Below are 13,367 nucleotides of genomic sequence, written 5' to 3'. Positions count from 1 at the left end.
CAGAAGAATGAAACTGACCACTTTCTTACACCATTCACAAAAATAAACTCAAAATGGATAAAGGACCCGAATGTGAGACAGGAAACTATCAAAACCCTAGAGGAGAAAGCAGGAAAAGACCTCTCTGACCTCAGCCATAGCAATTTCTTACTTGACACATCTCCAAAGGCAAGGGAATTAAAAGCAAAAATGAACTATTGGGACCTCATCAAAGTAAAATCTTCTGCACTGCAAAGGAAACAACCAACAAAACTAAAAGGCAACCAATGGAATGGGAAAAGGTACTTGCAAATGACATATTGGACAAAGGGCTAGTATTCAAAATCTATAAAGAGCTCACCAAACTGCACACCCTATAAACAAATAACCCAGTAAAGAAATGGCAGAAGACATGAATAGACACTTCTCTAAAGAAGACATCCAGATGGCCAACAGGCACATGAAAAAATGCTCAACGTCGCTCCTCATCAGGGAAATACAAATCAAAACCACACTGAGATACCACACCTCACGCCAGTCAGAGTGGCTAAAATGAACAAATCAGGAGACTGTAGATGCTGGTGAGGATGTGGAGAAACGGGAACCCTCTTGCACTGTTGGTGGGAATGCAAACTGTTGCAGCTGCTCTGGAAAACAGTATGGAGGTTCCTCAAAAAATTAAAAATAGACCTACCCTATGACCCAGCAATAGCACTACTAGGAATTTACCCAAGGGATACAGGAGTGCTGATGCATAGGGGCACTTGTACTCCAATGTTTATAGCAGCGCTTTCAACAATAGTCAAATTATGAAAAGAGCCTAAATGTCCATCAACTGATAAATGAAGAAATTGTGGTTTATATACACAATGGAATACTACTTGGCAATGAGAAAGAATGAAATATGGCCTTTTGTAGCAACGTGGATGGAACTGGAAGGTGTTATACTAAGTGAAATAAGTCATACAGAGAAAGATACCATATGTTTTCACTCTTATGTGGATCCTGAGAAACTTAACAGAAGACCATGCGGGAGGGGAAGTAAAAAAAATAAAGGTTAGAGAGGGAAGGAGCCAAACCATAAGAGACTATTAAAAACTGAGGACAATCTGAGGGTTGATGGGGAGTGGGAGGGAGAGGAAGGTGGGTGATGGGTATTGAGGAAGGCACCTTTTGGGATGAGCACTGGGTGTTGTATGGAAACCAATTTGGCAATAAATTTCATATTTAAAAAAAATCAAGAAGTTTTATGACTCAGTAATATAGGTTTTTAGAAACAAAATACCTCCATGTCAATTTTTATGATGTTTTATAAATCTTAAGGTAGTAAACAATACACAGTATTATTTTTATTGTAATGTCCTATTGGCTTCTAAAACAATTGGAGATCAAAATCACTCAACATATTAAACTCCAAATTTTTATTCACTAGAATTAATGTGAAATTTACATGTAAAGTAAGGAAAGTAGGCTCTCTAGGAAGTTATAGCAACATATATAATAGACATACAGTCAACAAAGATAACAAATAAAATTTTTAGGAGTCTTCCAACAATTTCATCCTCCAGACTTGTGGGAGGAGTAGTAGACATTAATATCCAGTTTTTACACGTCATATCCAGGCTGCTCTTGCTCCCTAGGGGAAAGAAAGAGAAAAATATCCTCCAATAAATATATTTATAATCTTGATCCTTTAAACTCAATTGAATATTTGCACTGTAAAAAAAAAATAGTAATGAGGAAACATCCATACACATCTGTAACCCACTAATAAATTAAAATACTTTGCTCCCTAATGAATTAAAATATTTTCCATCCACTCATTTTGGCCATTTTATATCATAATCATACATTTCTCTACATGGCAAACATGCCTTTCTTTCTAAAAAGAAACAGCTCAAGGAGCTATCAGAATGACCACTCTCTTGTCATGTTATCAGTAGTCTAGTCATGAAATCTTCTCTGCAAAGTTATTTACAATCATTTATATTGGCATTGGTGAAATTGCCATTCTTCCAACTTGTATGGACAGTATTAAAGGGAAATGAGAATTTGGACACATGGAAAAAGGTAGATGATAAATTTTTTTTTAATTAAACAGCAAAAGGTCTTTTTAATTTTCTTGATCTTTCCTCAAGATCCTCTCTCTCATTATTTTGGTCACTTAATAAAACATCAAACATTTAATTTCCTCCACATTTCTGTGTTAACCAAATAATTTTTAAAAATAAAGTATTTTACTTTAAAATGCTTTCTAAAAAGTATTATGGAATTTTAAAAGGTATTAGCATGCTCTCTGTTTAGCACACTGTTGGAACATCTTACCAAATGCCTGTCAAGTAGGGAGTTTAGAACCATTCTGAACTCCTTTTTCAGGAATGCAAGGTCAAATAAATGAAGTGATTTTCAAAGCCTTGCATCAAAGTTCCTTTTATATACTCGACTTAAAAGGAGCATCAGTACTTTTTAAAAGTGGCAATATTGGGGAGGCGCCTGGGCGGTTCAGTTGGTTAAGCATCCCACTCTTGGTTCCTGCTCAGGTCATGTTCTCACTGTTCGTGAGTTCAAGTCCTGCATCCGGCTCTATGCTGACGGCGTGGAGCCTGCTTGGGACTTCTCTCTCCCTCTCGCTTCTCTCCTCCCTAACTCATGCTGTCTCTGTCTCTCTCAAAATAAATAAATAAACTTTAAAAAAAATTTTAAAGTGGCAATATTGGGGTAGGAAAATATTTTTTGCTATTTTTACTAAAAAAACAAAAGGCAGGTTGAGTTGCAAGAGAGAATGAGGGGGGGCGGTGGATAAATGAGGTTTGTGCAGTGTTACCTTCTTCCATCCTAGCAGCCTTGGTTAATTTCTGTAGTAACCAGCCCCATTCCTGGAGGAGGGAATGGCATGCTCCAAATTACACAGCAGTCACTAGCAAAGTAAACACCTAGAATTTCCCCGACATTCAACAATTCCTTTTGCCTATGTTTCAGAAACAAAGGGTGAGAATAATATATGGATTTACAAAATGCCTTTCCTTCCCTCCTATAGCCATGGCCCCAAGCTTGTACTTCTTTAATCTGTGTTCTGAGGGGCACCTTGAATTTCCTTCAACAACAGCAAGAGACCAAAATAGGAAGTGAGAGAAAGACCAGACAGCTGGTGGGGACTGAAGAGTGAGTAGAAACCTTTTCTCACCTGATTTAATCCCGGGTAGTGGTAGATAACACGGCTCCTTGGTTTTCTCTCTGTAAGCTTTTGCTAGAACAAAGTGCATTCAGCACAGGTGGTCTCTTAGCAACCTTGGTTCCTGTGTCAAAGCACATTAAAAGGTTTTATTGGATAGTGAGGTTGTGTATGAAGTGGAGGACCAGGGAGCCTACTTGGAGAAACTCTAAAATTACTCTCAAAGAAGTCAGAAAGGGGAGCTCAAAGAGTGGACTTTGGAAAATATGACAGTTAAAGTCTAATTTATCACAGAATTGTACAGCAATTCTGTACAGGAATTGGCAAACATTCACCATACTTTTTAAACAACAATTCTCAGGGGGTGGCAGAATGGCAGAGATGTTTAAAGATAAATACTTGGAACTACTAAGTAAGTTCGGAAACCTAAAACACAGTACAGTGATTATGGACAATAAAACTATATTATAAACATTAAACTTGCTAAGAGACCAGGTTTTAATTGTTTTCAATACTAGAAGAAATGATAATTATGTGATGTGATAAAGGTGTTAGCTATTACTACTACGGCAATCATACTGCAATTTAAATGTATCAAATCAATATGTCGTACACCTCAAACTTATGCAGTGTTATAAGTCAAACACCACTCAATTAAAAACTTCCCTAAAAATTATTCTAAATATATTTGTTTCAGTATCTTCTATGACAACTCTTTATGTAAGACCATAACCCATGCACTTGTGTGTCTGCTATAAATTCTATAAGTTTTCAGACTTTGTATTACTTTTATGAACAAGTTAGAAAGTGGAGGAGTACATTTATTACAAAAGACCATGCCGTAAAATTTAGGCACAAATGAAAGATTATGTATCCAATGAAATGATGGTTATTGCAACTATGAGATAATAAAAATGCTACTTAGAAAATTATGTTTAAATATTTAAATAACATTAAAAGCCATCCCTTATGACCACCCATTACACTCCTAGACATATACCCTAGGCATGGATATCCTGCACCAGGACACAGATCCAAATATTGTTCACAATATTCTCCACTTAGAAACAACCCAAACGCCCATTAGTACATAAATAGATAAATTCATATAATGGAATATTATTCAATAATGAAAATTAAGCTACAACTAACACAACAGCAGGGGTAATTTTACAATCACAATATTGAAGTTTTAAAAAGCAAGGCACCAAAGAAATACACAGTGTACAGATACATAAAGCAAAGAAACAGCTAAAAGTGCACAGTTTAGGGGTGCATATGCAGATGGCAACAGTGTTGGAGGTAAATTTATCAAGAAAAGCAAGGGATTGGCTACCATAAGTCAGGATAGTGGTCAGTGAGTGGGGGGAAGTTGTGGCCGGTTGAGACACATCCAGCACCGTTTCATTTCTTGCCCTGTGTGGCGGTTACACTGGCAATCACTTTTTAACCACTTGACAAACAGTACATGTAAGTTTTATGTGCTTTTCTATATGTATGTTAGACTTCACAAGTGAAATAATTAAAAAGAAAAGAAAACCGAGAAAGATCTATAAATGATCACAGAGCCTGAGTTTGGAAGGAAGGACTCTGTGATTTTTTATCCGTGCTTTTTCCATTTCTCACATTTTCGTTTAAAAGGATGTTGCTTCCCTTAGAAAATAAGGAAAGTAGTTTCAAAACTGCCAGTCTTCTTCCTTTTCCATATAATGAAAAGTAATGTATACTGATTTTTTGTCAAAACAATCACTTAAACAAGTATGAACTTGGGAAAATTAGATCTATCAGTGAAACATTTTAATGACAATATGCAACTTATGTGAAAAAGTACAAATAACATATTTTTAATTAAAATGTTTCACTGACAAATTTAATTTTCCTTGAGTTCATTCTAAGTCTGTGGCTAAAGAACATGTTCTTGTCTCAAAGTGCTCATGATAAACAGGAATATGGGCATTTCCTGTTTGGTTCTTCTGCTTGATGATAGATCTGTTTCAAGATCTAAATCAGTGGAAGGATGCAGATTTGTAACATCGCAAGTTTACTGATGCACTCAGATTTTACTGTGGATTAAAACTATGAGTGTAACTACTCTTTGATTTACATTTTGCCTAATTGGTTCTTACTTACCTAGAAGCTTCATAATCAGATGTTTTTTTTCTCCAGGATTGGAGGGACATTCCTTTTGGGGGAAAAACTATTTAACAGCAACTTTCAGGGGGAAAAAAGTGATTGCTAGTGTTTTTTATTGGCTATAACATGCACCCAAAATACAAATTTCAAACAAATTAGGACACTTCTAGAAGTATGCTATAACATATTGAATGTGACTATCTCAAGACCATGGTCTTATCTTGAACGTGGTATTTAAAAATCATAATTAAAATAATATCACCTCCAATTTCTGATGTAAGACATCCAAGATTATCCTGGGCCAAATATATTTCATGTTGAAATTTCAGATGACTCCAAATTATTTATCATCTCATTTGAATGCCTCTACCTACCTTTCTTTTCCCTATTTCCAGAAGGAAGTGGGAATCAATTTATTATTTTATAGAATGTTGTACTAAAAATACTCTGTTATCTAGTTTTTTAAACTTGTATTTATTTTATCTTCTGACCCCACTAATAGTTCAAATAATCTAATTCAAATTAACCTGTTCATTGTTTACTGAATGGTTGAAAAGTGGTATCCCACAAAGTAAGTTAGACAAATGAAGAGTAACAACAAACTTTGGTCTCTGGAAGTTGAATTTCACTGTATTCCTTGTTCTTCACCCTGCCATCAGCTTGTACGCTCTTGCCTTTAAAACCTTTACAGTCTTGTTTTTAAATAAAATGGGGCTTCTCAAATCAACTCTGACTTCTATGACCACAAGAAGAATGCATTTGCTAAATGGCTTGGCCCTCCAGTAAGGCTCACCATTTTTTCAACTTCTTTCAACCTCTACTATTTCCCCTTATTAGGCATGGATTCTTGGTCAAGACAAAGAACAGAACATACTTTGGAAAGTCTCATTTTCAATCAAAAGATAAACACTTTTCATTGGATTAAAGTTTATAGTCTTAAACTCTTGAGTCATGTTTCAAAAATATTTCCTTTTTTGACAAGAATTTGCTAATCCTACTCATGTTTCCATCAGTATCTAATGGTCAAGATAATATTGACCAAAGTTCCCTGGAGATACATGTTGAAAAATGACAAATAATGGAAATCTGTCCATTTTTATTTAATAGGTCACTTAAGTAAAATACAATAATTACTATTTATTGAGGGTCTAGCATGTGCCAGGCTGTGATTATGTGCTATTAGGAGATGTAGCAACTATCCAAGGCCACGCAGTATTGTGTGCTGGATCCTAGATTCTACTAAGCCAGGACTCTAGTCCCCAGATGGCACCATCTTTCAGCTACACAGATTTGTTAGTGTTTTCAAATGAAAAGTTACTTTTGAGGGGCACAAGGTGGCTCAGTCAGTTGAGCAGCCAACTTTTCATTTCAACTCAGGTCACAATCTCACAGTTCGTGGGTTTGAGCCCTGCATCCAGGCTCTGTGCTGACAGCTTGGAGCCTGCCTGGGATTCTCTCTCTCCCCCTCTCTCTCTGCCCCTCTCCTGCTCATACTGTCTTTGTCTCTCTCTTTCAAAATAAATAAATAAATAAACATTAAAAAATAAAAAAGAAAGACAAGTTACTTTCGAAAAGATATGTATTACAATGGAAATTGACCATACTGAAACGGAAATACCCACACGTAATTATTAATGACTACTCTTCCTCTTTGGTCCTGGCTCCTTTCTGTGTATAAACTGCTGGTCGAATAATGGGCTAGACAGTCTTGCAATTCTGAGAATGAGAACCCTGAACTTGCCAAGATATCTATACAACAGCCAGTTGTTCGTTTATTCACATCAAAATAATCTGGTCTTTGTAAGCACTCACAGACTACCAATGTGAGCTTACTGTCTAGCAACCAGGTTTGCTGAAAGCAGAGGTTTTGAAACCTATTTTATTAGCTCTCTTATTTGCAATTTTATTCTTGTTTATTATTACTTTGCTATCTACACACTGATCAACTTGTGACTGACAAGCGTTTCCCCATGACCTCCTTAACATTAGCTATACAAAGAAATAACAAGAATGTTTTCAGCCCATAGTGGTTGAGAGACGGGTCTGAAATCACACTGATGGGGTTTCATTCAAATCTGCTACTTACCATGAGACCTTGGACAAATTATATGAACTCTGTGCCTTAGCCCTTCTATAAAAAGGGGATGAAAATAATAGTACTTATTTCTTAGGGCAGTATGAGAATGAAATGAGATGATACTTATGCCTGGCAAGTACACATAACAAGCAGCGATAACTATTATTAATTATATTCTAGCATATTACCTCCTAGATGGTATCCCTTGAATGAATCATTCTTCTCAGGTTCTCCTTAAACACCTAAACACACAAAACCATGGCACGTTTACTCATCCTTTGAAACCCAGCATAACCCCCTCTGTGATCCATCCTGACTTCCTCAGGCAGAATTTAAGACAGGTCGTCTATGACATTGCACTTCACTACGTAGTATTATATTCATTTGTTTGCATAGACCACCCCATAGGCTGTTGCTGGCTTCCTAGCAAGTGAAGATGACATTACCCACCCTGGATCCCAGTGCCTTGTAGTATATGACACCAATTCATCTTCAACAAATAACGATTTAATAACTGCACGTAAAGTAGAGGCTTTTTCAGAAGACTGAAAATTCACTTTGTTTAAATGACAATTACAATAAGAAAAACACATATATTAAGTGTACCTTTCCAGAAAATATTTTAAAAATAAAATCTCAAAGTTGGGTGTCTTCTGTTTGTCTCTAAATGGAAAATATCTTTCTCATAAAACTTATGTTCAATAAAATTATCTTTTAGAAACTTGATAAGTCATATGGGAGCTATGTCTTGCTAGTGTTTTTGCTTCTGTATTTGTTTTTTGCTTGTAATTAGGGAACCAAGTCAAGTTCTTGGAAGGCAACAAAAATGTGGCACCAGCAATATGGGATTTTAGGATAGGAATGACTTGTTGGGATGGCTACCGTTTCTACAGCATAATGGAGATTTGCCCCTTTAAGACTCCAGAAATGGATGCTGGTGTGGCAAGCAACTCTTCAAATCTGAGTCTTTCAGAAGTTAACTAAAAACTCAGGCCTAGTCAAATGGATTTTGTGTGTTAGGTAAGTTTCTAAAATTTGTGTTCAAGTTGCATTTTCTGAACTAGGTAAGGCTCAATTAGATTCTGCCCAAAGCTGAATCATGTAAGAAAGGAAATTGAACACAAATCTGAGAAATTAATTCAGCAATGATGAGTCTTGTATGAGACAAAGCTTGTTGAATGAGAATCATAATAAGCAGCATATGGATTTACACTTAAATGTTTGCAGGCACAATTGTTGTTCCTTGTTTCCTGATTAAGACAGGATTTCCAACAGATTTTTCTCTTTCCAGCTAAGAAAAACAATAGTAGATAAAGGCCTGAAATATGCGTGGAAATGTTGGCACTGGAAGAGATTTCTGAAATTCCGTAAACTTCCCCTTGGACAAATGAGGCCCAGAGAAGTACAGGAAGTACAGCAGCTTGCCTGAGGCTCCACAGATACTTTTGTTAAGAAGTACTATCATAATTGTCTCAGCAGTTTTCTGACATTTGAGATAAATTGGATTCTGCATTTCACCAGACTTGGCCACTTAGAGAGGTTCTACCTTCATTACCTCCGAAATTCTTTGATACAGGCCAAGGTAAGACCAGAGAGTCTAAAACAAAGTAAGTCACAAGTGAAAACTGGAACACTTGGCAGGTCAGACTCATGAGGCCAGAACTTGACAAAGTGGACTTCAATTGAAAAAAAAAAAAAAAGTACATTTTGTCACAGATGGTCAGTCAACAGAGGAGAGAGAAGACAGAGCATAGGTTTTAGAGCCAGACGGAACTGGTTTTAGATCCTGGTTCTGGCTAGTATTACCCTGTAGCCTTGGACCTGGCATTAACCTCATCTGCTACCTTATCTGGAGAGCAAAGATAACATCTGTCTTGCAGGGAGTTGAAAGGATTTTATTTGTAACTATCTAACTATTGTTAGGAAGGGCCTGCAAATGCTTTGATTTAAATCTCATAAAACCTTATATCGTGAGTAATTAGCACTCCTATTACCTTAGTTAGGGAAACTGAAGAGCAGAGAGGTTAAATAAACTACTCAAGGTCACACACCAGGGACAACCAGATATTTGGATGAAGGTCTGTCTGGCTCCAAAGCTTTAGCCACTGCAGTATCTCAGGACTGGTAAAAAGGTAAGCCAAGAGCCCAGCATGCCACCTCGCACTTGATACAGTAGAGGTTATTACAGTGAAGCAGCAGAATCAGAAAAATGGCCACTTCCCCGCAGCCCAACTACAGGGAAGAGAAGAGTGACTCAGATGAATGAGAGGAAACCAAAGGACCTAGACAGGAAAGGCCCAGGAAGTTGAGGCAGGTGTGCAGACATGTGGGCAGCAGGGTGCTGGCTTGCCTGGCAGCACTCACGATGGTCCACCTGATCCCCAGTGGGGTGGGGGCAGGTGGGATTCCCAGATCTGTGAAGTTTGGGCCTTCCTGGGCAATCCATGACCATTCCTCAAATGTTTTAAGTACGTATCTTGGCCCTAAAATGAGCTATTTTTCTACACACGAACCAACATCTCTTGCTAATCATCCATTACAAGACTTCTGAAGGTTGAGATTTCCCACTGCCACATTCCTGCCCCAAATAGGAGTTTGTGCATGGCCCCTAAGAAGACATAAATTGCCCAGTTACAGGCATTTAATATGAAGAAATCTTCTGGAACCAAAATAATCAAAATGTTATCAACCTTCTCCCTGCCAAATTCCCCAACCCTCTTCATGAATCACTGCTGTAGAGCACACTTACCAGGCCCGATGAACTGCCCAGAGCCTGGCTGGGGGCCAGCCCTGCACCGTTTCAGCAGGAAGCCCCAGCACAGCAGTGCATCCAATGTGTGTCCTGCCATGATGTGAGGAAGCAGGAGTGAGACCGGGGATGTCTGTTAGGTCTGTGTTTTTCACCTGCAGAATTCATAGAGCCAAAGCAGTGCCGCTCCGAGTCGGGGGCTGGCAAGTGGAGGAGAGTGGAGAATGTCTGCGCCTGTGGGAGTTCTAAAAAGCATCCGGCAAAACCTTTCAAACTACTTTCTTGGCCTGCAACACACACTCTGCATAAATTCACTGGTGGCAATTTTTTTATTCATTAAGGTACAGATTTGATTTCAGAAACCAGCTAAGTGCTTTTCGGAGTCCAGTTTAGCTGAGAAGGTAAATGGCTAGGTTGGAGAACAGAATTTCAAGTTAAATGAAAGTCTGTGGCCTTTTTTAAGGCAGAATTATATTTCCAGCATTTAGCACAGACCTGAGAGAAAAATAGGTGCTGAGTTAAGAAATGATCAGGGAGTGGGGCGCCTGGGTGGCGCAGTCGGTTGAGCGTCTGACTTCAGCCAGGTCACGATCTCACGGTCTGTGAGTTCGAGCCCCGCGTCAGGCTCTGGGCTAATGGCTCAGAGCCTGGAGCCTGTTTCCGATTCTGTGTCTCCCTCTCTCTCTGTCCCTCCCCCGTTCATGCTCTGTCTCTCTCTGTCCCAAAAATAAATAAACGTTGAAAAAAAAAAAAGAAATGATCAGGGAGGTGGGGGGGTAGAGGGGTGAGGATGAAATGCAACTTTAAGGTGCGACTCTTCTATGCCTTTCCAGCTCATTACTTAGAAGTTGAACCCAAAGAGGAGCCCTGAAAGCCTCTGAATCGCTTTCCAAGAATGTACAGCCTTCCAAGGTGATGTGCAACCAATAATGTCTGTTTTTGGTGAATCAGTTTTGCATGTGAAGGCCCTGTGGAGTCTGGGCCCTGTCTGTATTCTGCGTGTACTTCTCATGTCCCATGAAACAAGCCCATTCTGACTGGTAGCAAAATCACTCGTGAAATGACTTCTTTCTTCTAGTACCATCAGAGCTCATTGAAGCATTGTAACCTGGCTCTATGTCTTGCACACAATAGGAATGAAATAAACTTGTGCATAATGAAAGTCCGTAGAGGAAAGAAGAAACCTCATACCCTGAGTTACAAGGGAACACTTTGGGAAGCAGGTACTCTTTGAGACAACCTTTCTTTCTGTCTCATCTAGTCACAGAATCGATCTAGCAATGGGGAAGAACTGGTCCCTTCAGACCACAGAAGTACATAACCAAAGGAAAAATTTTAGAATGCTGGTTAACGTAGATCAGGTAAGTTTATGGAAATAATAGCCTACATGTGAGGTTGTTTGGGGAAGTTTGTTGCCATCATTGATCTTAGCTAGAGCCTAATGTCCCTAACAGGTAACCATATGCCATCTTCAACATTCACATGGCTTACCCATCCTAAAGATGAAGTTCTTAAAAACAGTAAAAACAAATTATTGTCTCTACCATTTAGATTAGTATTTCCCACCAAAGACCACACTGGGGGCCCTAGACCTGAATTTGAAACAAACAAGAGATATAAAGAAGATTCAGGACAAATTCAAATGAGGGATTTCATAAATAATGTTATAATACTTGGCCATTTATATACATTACGAGTAAACCCCACTCCCTTATAAAAGAAGTTATGACTCTCATTTTATGAATGAGGAAACTGAGGCTCAGAGAGGTTGAGTACTTGCTTAAGCTCACACAATTTGTCAGCGATCCAAGCCAGGGTTCAACACCAGGACATCATCTGCCTCCTTCCAATTCACTCTTATGTCTTCTTTACACATTTTATTTAGAAGCCTGATACACATGTTAAAGGACACTGAAAATATGTAGCCAAAACAAGAAACTATATTAGTCCGTGGTCCTGAAGAATGACTGGATTGTCCAGTTTCAGGTCGGCACACAAGGACTGAGAAGGGCATTGGCCTTTCTGAGCTTCAAGGTCCTCCTTTTCCAGACAGAAAACACCGTGACCTACTTTTCAGGACTCTCAGAAGCAACCATTATAAAGGAGGCTGCAAAGACAAAGCATTTGGCTAAAACAAGAAGGCAATGAATCGCTGGAACAAGACAGGTGCCGTGTCTGAACCAAATCTGAAACATGGGAAAATGACAAGACCCATGTCTCCCGTCCAGCTCTCCCTTGCACACACTTCCCATATGTGAGGTTCCACTTCGAAACCACCAGAGCTATAGGAATACCAAACATATCACAAGGTGTGGTTGAATAATTTAGGAATTATTAATCCCTTTCTTCTTGCCCTGCCTTTTTTTAGCCAGAAGGAAATGAAAGGAATACAATTCTAATTCATTAATCTACAACAAGCTGTCCAAAAATTGGAGAGCTGTTGAAACAAAGTGAGGGGAAATGGTCTTTAGGAATCCCAGTTTTAGCTTTCTGTATTGTCCCCCTACGAGAAGCAAACAGGGGTTACACTAAACTTCCCTCCTACATCAACATTTTCCAATGCCGTATATTTTAAAAACCAAAACTTACTGTACAGGGTCTCAATAGGTGAAGTCCAAAGTCAAGGAGATGATCTCTCTTTTGTGAAAAACACCATATGCTCTTAGGTGGATCAGAAGGCTCACTGGGCTGTTATTAATAACTGGCTTAGAGCTTTATGAAGAAACATGAGCCAAACTGTCACGGGAGGAGGCAAATGGGAAGGAACTGACAGGCACAGGTGGATAACTTATAACAAAAATACACTTAGGCCCACATAAGAGCCGGAACAAACCATTAGAGGGGAGCAGCTCCCCGACCCCAGCAATCAATAGACCCTTATGTCAAATGTTCTATGAATTAAACAATAACTAACAAAAATAACGTCTTACTCTCTTGGAAAGCACAATGACTCATTTAATGTTACGCTGTCCTTTGTTCTTCTGAGCTATTCTTTTCCATGGATATCTGAATGCCCTTTCAAATTTCTACGTTTTGCCTTGTTTACTTTGACTTCCCCCTGTTTTGAAAATACATAAACAAATGGATTTTCAAATGCACATTATCATTATGAGATTTGCTTATCTGTAAGCATATCAGTCTCTCCCCCTTAGGAACCCAAAACAATTCCTGAAAAAGTGTATGTATGTGTGTGCCTTGTGGGGGAGGGGCGGAATGGATCTTGGAATAGTATCATAAAAGTGAACTCATAGATTGAG

The 13,367-nt window shown here is 38.6% G+C and overlaps 1 protein-coding gene across 3 annotated transcripts; it reads right to left on the bottom strand.

The window, feature by feature from the left end:
* Positions 1-1,385: 1,385 nt before the first annotated feature.
* On the bottom strand, positions 1,386-12,826 carry MRLN (myoregulin). Of its 3 annotated transcripts, XM_060642749.2 has the most exons (5): positions 12,700-12,826; positions 7,550-7,603; positions 3,164-3,275; positions 2,804-2,855; positions 1,386-1,615 (listed from the first exon to the last, which is right to left on the bottom strand). In XM_060642749.2, exons 4-5 carry the CDS (start codon positions 2,811-2,813, stop codon positions 1,455-1,457), a joined length of 171 nt encoding a protein of 56 aa, XP_060498732.1. In that variant the 5' UTR covers positions 2,814-2,855; positions 3,164-3,275; positions 7,550-7,603; positions 12,700-12,826; the 3' UTR covers positions 1,386-1,454. The 3 variants fall into 3 exon arrangements, with proteins under 3 accessions (XP_060498732.1, XP_060498729.1, XP_060498731.1); XM_060642746.2 differs by lacking the exon at positions 2,804-2,855; XM_060642748.2 differs by lacking the exons at positions 2,804-2,855; positions 7,550-7,603.
* Between the last annotated feature and the right edge of the window lie 541 nt (positions 12,827-13,367).

This window comes from Panthera onca, chromosome D2 (assembly GCF_046562875.1).
Source record: "Panthera onca isolate mPanOnc1 chromosome D2, mPanOnc1 haplotype 2, whole genome shotgun sequence".
Lineage (NCBI taxonomy): Eukaryota > Metazoa > Chordata > Mammalia > Carnivora > Felidae > Panthera > Panthera onca.
The sequence above is the reverse complement of the archived record's forward strand: the minus strand, read 5'-3'. Positions and strand labels throughout refer to the sequence as shown.